Raw genomic sequence first — 6,546 nt, 5'->3', positions numbered from 1 at the left:
TCAGCTGGTGCTTCCTTCGGAAGAGATTTTTCTAACACGTAGAGCATCTTCTCCGAAGTCAAGACAATCTTCAACTTACGGAACCATTCCGTATAGTTTGCGCCAATCAATTTATTTTGTTCGAGGATCGAGAAAAGTGGATTACGCGAATTCATCTTTATGAAATACTGAAAAGAAACAGACAAATATCAGTGATTGTTTAATTAATTTACTAAGACATAAAATAGGCGAAATTTATTTTATGAATCTCACACCCACTATTTTAACGATTTCACTACCCTCTAGTGAAAACGGGAAACTGTTTTCCTTAGTGAGAACATGGAGTCCAATTGACAAACTATGGTCCCGAATAATATCAGTCAACCATAATTTTCAAAAGATAGAGCCCAATTGCTTCCAAAGCAACCTCCACGTTTTTACCTCATGTCCAATAAAGGCCCAATAATATGACGCCGTTTATTGTGACATGTCAAGATGACCCATCAATATTAAGTTGTGATGGACGGTCTCCATGTGGATCCCCCAATAATATGAGCCGATCCCATGGGAGTTCCACCCAACTTACAACATGTGTCGATCCAATGTACAGCTTTCCGACGAACGGGCCCCCCAATAATATGAGCCGGACCGTATCCGCGGGTAGCATCTCATACATTGATCGTTGATGGAAGGTAGGAACATTTAAACAAATTTAAATTTCCTTTATTTATCTTGATATCAATTTTAAATCATATTTAAAATGAGGGATTTTAATTTTGAAAATTTGTCTCATCATTTTTAAAATTTTAAATGCTTGCCGGATTCACACAATTTTGTCTAAAACATGCATACAACAATAATATCACATATTATATAGGATGATCGATTCCATTTCTAATCGACCCGTGGTTGTCAATCACGAGTCTTAGTCCAATCCTAGGTAATATGCAGTATGCAATGCAATCCTATTACATTGTGCTTCCAATTTACATTTCTTCTGTCTTTATTGTCTGCTGGGCCCACCACCGTCTTCAAATCTTCATCTCCCACTAAATCTAATGTATTTACAATAAATAACAATGACAAGTAGGGGATACATTTTTTAAGGGGTGGGAACGAGCCATATACTAAGCCCACTTTTATTACATATGACAATTCATATTTGGCCATAAACCAGGCCCATTAATAAATCCAACAACAATAAAAACAAATGTAAATTCCTAACATACACCTACAAAATTGGTCATGGCAATCGATCATCCTTATCCAATAACATTTAATTCAAAATTAATTTATTGGATAACATGCAATGGAAATTTAAATTTAAAAGGATAAAATCATATTTCATATATAAAATCTTATTTTACATACAAAATCATATTTTATCTTTTTATCAAATAAAATTATATTTTATCTATAAAATCCAATTTTATACATAAAATCATATTTTACTCAATATATCCATAAGATCATATCTTATCATCAATTGTACCAAAAATAATTAATTTCAAAATTCAATTTAACGGATAAAATATTTAAATTTTCAAAATATTCAAATTTATCCAAAAATCAATTTTAAAATTTTCGGACTCGAACAATTCGATCCGACGCCTCGTGGACCAATCAAAAACAATTTTCGATCGGACCAAAAATAGAATTTTAACATATTAAAATTTTAATTTAAAAATTAAAAATAATTTTTCGCGGGCCGCCCGGGACACTCCCGGGCTGCCCGCGCCCCAAAGGGGCTCGGGCCGGGCAGCGACGATCGCTGCCCCCCCCCCGGGCAGCGATCCAATCGCTGCCCGGGTTTTGCCCGAAAATTTTTTTTTTTTATTTTTTAAAAATATTTATTTTGTTTCAAAAACCGAGGCTTAAAAATTTTTGTACAATCGATTAATTTAATCGCTTGATCTGAGCAACCTGGCTCTGATACCACTGTTGGAGAACGCGGCGATCAGATCAATCAGAATTGATACCCGGTGCAGCGGAAGTTTAAAAATTTTATATGGAACGATTCCATAATGGGTATCAAAACTTTACGATTAAATTGTGTGTGTAAAAATTAAATAACAATTATAAATTTTTACCTCCAATCTCGAATCGAGATTATGGACACCAACAGATTACTCTGCTCTTGTTGTATATCCCTGGAACTGATGGACGAACTGTTCTTCAATCAGGTCCACGAACGGATAATTAATCCCTCTGATAGATTGCGCTAGAAAATCTATCAGAAGTTTCTACGAAGAGAATTAACGAATTTGATCCGTTAAACCAGACTGTAATTCAAAATTCAAAGACTGGATTTTCACGAGCAGAGGGGAGGGGGCGGCGGCCACACTAAATAAAATTAGGGTTTTCGAAAATTATTTTGTGACCTGTTGTGTGTAATTTCTGTACTGCAATAACTTATTTATAATGTAGGCCGCTAACAGCTTAGGGCCCATTAGTCATAAGTTCAAGCCCGACAAGCAAAGCCCGCATGTTCAGAAATTAATATAAAATTCATCATGACTCCGATTGATAAACCGATTTCACCAATGTGCACAGAAACCATTTCTGCACCTTTTAAAGTCAAGATAAATTTTTCTGAATCCGAATTCAGTGATTTCCAAAAATGCCCATCCCTATGTCATTTTAGGAAATCTTACTCCTCTACTCTTAAATAAGAAGTCCAACTTCTTTGTTCATTAAATTTAACTCTTTAAATTTAACTATCTCAACGGGGATTAAAAATTCATTACTCTGTGTGACCCTCAATGGTTCAGGGATACAGCTAGCCGTGGGCTCACAACTCCTTGTGACTCGGAACAACAATTTCCGACTAGCCCATCGAATCATGGTAAGAGCGCCTAGCAACATCGCCCCATGATTTCCTAGGTATCACTGATAGTGCCTGCAAGAACCAATAGATTTTGGTTAGCGTACAGTACGGTCCCTTCATCCGTATATCCCGATCGAATCAACAACCATTGGTAAATCAAGAGTCGTTCGAGATTCGATAACTATGCAATACATCTTGAAGATCAAATAGTGACATCGCATGTTCTACTAAGAAACCATTTCTTAAAACACATCATGTACTCTGGCCAGAGATTCGTCACACTAATATCTCCTCAGATCGCATAGGATATCCACACTCGCAAGTATGTGGTGAATCCTTGACAACAAAGCATCGACTCCTATATGTGTTGTAACTGTACCCAATCCCGACACCTGATGACCCCAATAGAGTCGGTTAACGAGTCAAAGCACAGTACTAGCATATAGAGTCTCAATGATGTTTCAAGTAGTAAGGACTAATGGTGTACAACCAAAACCGCGGACTTTATCCACTCGATAAGTGATAACCACTTGGAAAGTCCGGATAGGGTAGTTCGATCATTCATCGTATGAATATCCATTTGCATGCTTCGAACATCTCTATGTTCCTTACCAATGAAACGTGGTACTCTGCATCGCAAATGCTAGTCTCAAACTCGAGCGATCCTTATCCTTATTATCGGACGGCTCAATCGACTAGGAACAGTTTAGAATATACAGTGACTATAAGATGTGTTTCATGATAGCCATCCCCATGTGCTACCATATCTTACATACACTTTAATATATTCAAGGTCTTTATCAAAACAACAATAGTATATCACAATATAACAATATGAAGAAAGATAAAGTCATTGCCATTAATAAAAGTGTAAATTATATTAAACAAAAGATTGTTTATACAAAGAGTCATCAAAGCCCTTAGCCACAAGTTGGCTCACCGGGCACCTACTCTTTCAGATGTCACGGACGATCAAAAGTGGAACGAGATGAATCACAATGCTGTTGCCAACTTGCACTTGGCTATAGCGGATGAAGTTTTTTCAAGTATCTCTGAAATAAAAAGCGCAAAAGTTATTTGGGATACTCTGACAAAATTGTACGAGGTCAAGTCACTACACAACAAAAGTTTCCTAAAGAGAAAGCTTTATACTCTTCGGATGGTGGAATCCTCATCGATGACCGGCCATATCAATACACTGAATACTCTATTTTCCCGGCTCACGTCTATGGGGCATAAAATAGAGGAAAAATAACGTGCGGAGCTTCTACTTCAAAGTCTACCAAATTCATACGATCAGCTCATCATCAATGTTACCAACAATGTTCTTTTGGATAATTTAAATTTTGACGACGTCTTAACTGCGGTTCTTGGAGAAGAGAGTCGTCGAAGGAACAAGGAAGATAGGTTGGAAACGTCGAAGCAAGCAGAGGCTTTACCGATGACGAGAGGAAGATTGACGGAGCGTGACTCCAGTGGGAGCCACAGATATGGTAGATCCAAGTCAAGAAGTAAGAAGAAGAATATTTACTGCTTTAAATGTGGCGGTAAAGGGCACTTCAAGAAAGAGTGTACGAAGAGCATCGATAAGGGATCTCAAGGAAATGTGGCCAGTACTTCAGGCGGTGGTGAAATATTATTCAGTGAAGCAGCAACGGTTGCCGTAGGCAGACACAAATTTTGTGATGCATGGATTATGGATTCAGGAGCGACGTGGCATATGACATCAAGGAGAGAATGATTCGACCAGTATGAACCAGTCTCGGGAGGATCTGTATTCATGGAAAATGATCATGCCTTGGAAATCGCTGGGGTCGGTACCATTAAAATCAAAATGTTTGATGGTACTATTCGCACCATACAGGAGGTACGACATGTGAAGGGCCTGACAAAAAATCTTTTGTCTTTGGGGAAACTGGATGATATTGGGTGCAAAACTCGTATTGAGAAAGGGATCATGAAAATTGTGAAAGGTGCGCTTGTGGTTATGAAGGCGGAAAAGGTTGCTGCAAATCTGTATGTATTGTTGGGGAAAACACACAAAGAGGCGGAACTAGCTGTTGCATCAATTGGTTCGGGAGAAGAATCAACAGTGTTGTGGCATAGAAAGCTTGGACATATGTCAGAACGAGGAATGAAGATTCTCTCTGAACGGAAGCTGTTGCCAGGGCTTACAAAAGTGACTCTACCCTTTTGTGAGCATTTTGTTACCAGTAAACAACACATACTGAAGTTTGGCACGTCTACTGCCAAGAGCAAAGGAATATTGGAGCTGATTCATTCTGATGTTTGGCAAGAACCGATGGTATCCCTTGGAGGAGCGAGATACTTTGTCTCGTTTATTGATGATTTTTCTAGGAGATGTTGGATGTATCCAATCAAGAAGAAGTCAGATGTTTTCGAAGTCTTCAAAGTTTTCAAAGCGCGGGTTGAACTTGATTCTGATAAGAAAATCAAGTGTTTGAGGACTGACAATGGAGGAGAATATACCAGTGATGAATTTGATGCATTCTGTCAGCATGAGGGCATCAAAAGACAGTTCATGACGGCTTACATGCCTCAACAGAATGGAGTGGCAGAGCGGATGAACAGAACTTTGTTGGACAGAACAAGGGTCATGTTGAGTACTGCGGGTCTACCAAAGTGATTTTGGGCAGAAGCAGTCAAAACCGCTTCTTATATCATCAATCGTTCTCCTTCAGTGGCGATTGATTTGAAGACTCCAATGGAGGTGTGGACTGGCAAGACAGCTGATTATTCTCGGTTACATACATTTGGAAGTCCGGTGTACGTGTTGTACAATGAACAAGAAAGATCAAAGTTGGATTCCAAATCCAGAAAGTGTATCTTCTTGGGCTATGCTGATGGAGTAAAGGGGTTTCGCTTGTGGGATCCTACTGTCCACAAGCTTATCATCAGCAGAGATGTTATCTTCGAGGAAGATAAAGTGAAGGGAGACAAAGGCACACTGAATTCAGAAACTACTATCATTCAGGTGGAAAATAAGACAGACGAAGATCAAGTTTCTTGTGAAGCAGTACCAGAGCACGAAGAACAAGAACCAGTTGAGTCAGAGGTTTCCAAAGTGAGGCAGTCAACTCGAGAGAGAAGACCACCAGGATGGCTTTCAGATTATGTCACCGAAAGAAACATTGCATATTGTCTGTTAACAGAGGATGGTGAGCCATCGAGTTTTCATGAGGCTACTCAAAGCTCGGATGTATCCCTGTGGATGACAGCGATGCAGGAAGAATTGGAAGCATTGGACAGAAACAAAACTTGGGATCTTGTTACACTACCACGAAGGAGGAAAGCTATCGGTAACAAATGAGTCTATAAGATCAAGCGTGATGGCAATAACCAAGTGGAGCGGTATCGTGCGAGATTGGTTGTCAAAGGGTATGCTCAGAAAGAAGGTATTGACTTCAATGAGATATTTTCTCCTGTGGTTCGACTTTCAACAGTCAGAGTAGTATTGGCATTGTGTGCGGTGTTTGACCTACATCTGGAACAGCTAGATGTGAAAACAGCATTTCTTCATGGCTATCTTGAAGAAGAAATCTATATGCTCCAGCCAGAAGGTTTTGCAGAAAAAGGCAAAACTTGGTTTGCAAGTTGAATAAATCTCTGTACGGTCTCAAACAGGCGCCGAGGTGTTGGTACAAGAGATTTGATTCCTATATCATGAGCCTTGGGTACAACAGACTCAGTGCAGACCCTTGTACGTATTTCAAGAGGTC

General features: G+C 39.1%; 1 protein-coding gene across 1 annotated transcript; it reads left to right on the top strand.

Moving 5' to 3' along the window:
* The first annotated feature begins 4,763 nt into the window (after positions 1-4,763).
* LOC140889479 (uncharacterized mitochondrial protein AtMg00300-like) lies at positions 4,764-6,304 on the top strand. The gene is made up of 2 exons (XM_073297199.1): positions 4,764-5,098; positions 6,271-6,304. Exons 1-2 carry the CDS (start codon positions 4,764-4,766, stop codon positions 6,302-6,304), a joined length of 369 nt encoding a protein of 122 aa, XP_073153300.1.
* The last annotated feature ends 242 nt before the right edge of the window (positions 6,305-6,546 follow it).

Source organism: Henckelia pumila, chromosome 3 (genome assembly GCF_033568475.1).
Source record: "Henckelia pumila isolate YLH828 chromosome 3, ASM3356847v2, whole genome shotgun sequence".
Taxonomy (NCBI): Eukaryota; Viridiplantae; Streptophyta; class Magnoliopsida; order Lamiales; family Gesneriaceae; genus Henckelia; species Henckelia pumila.
Note: the sequence above shows the minus strand (reverse complement) of the source record. Positions and strands in the feature narration are given on the sequence as shown.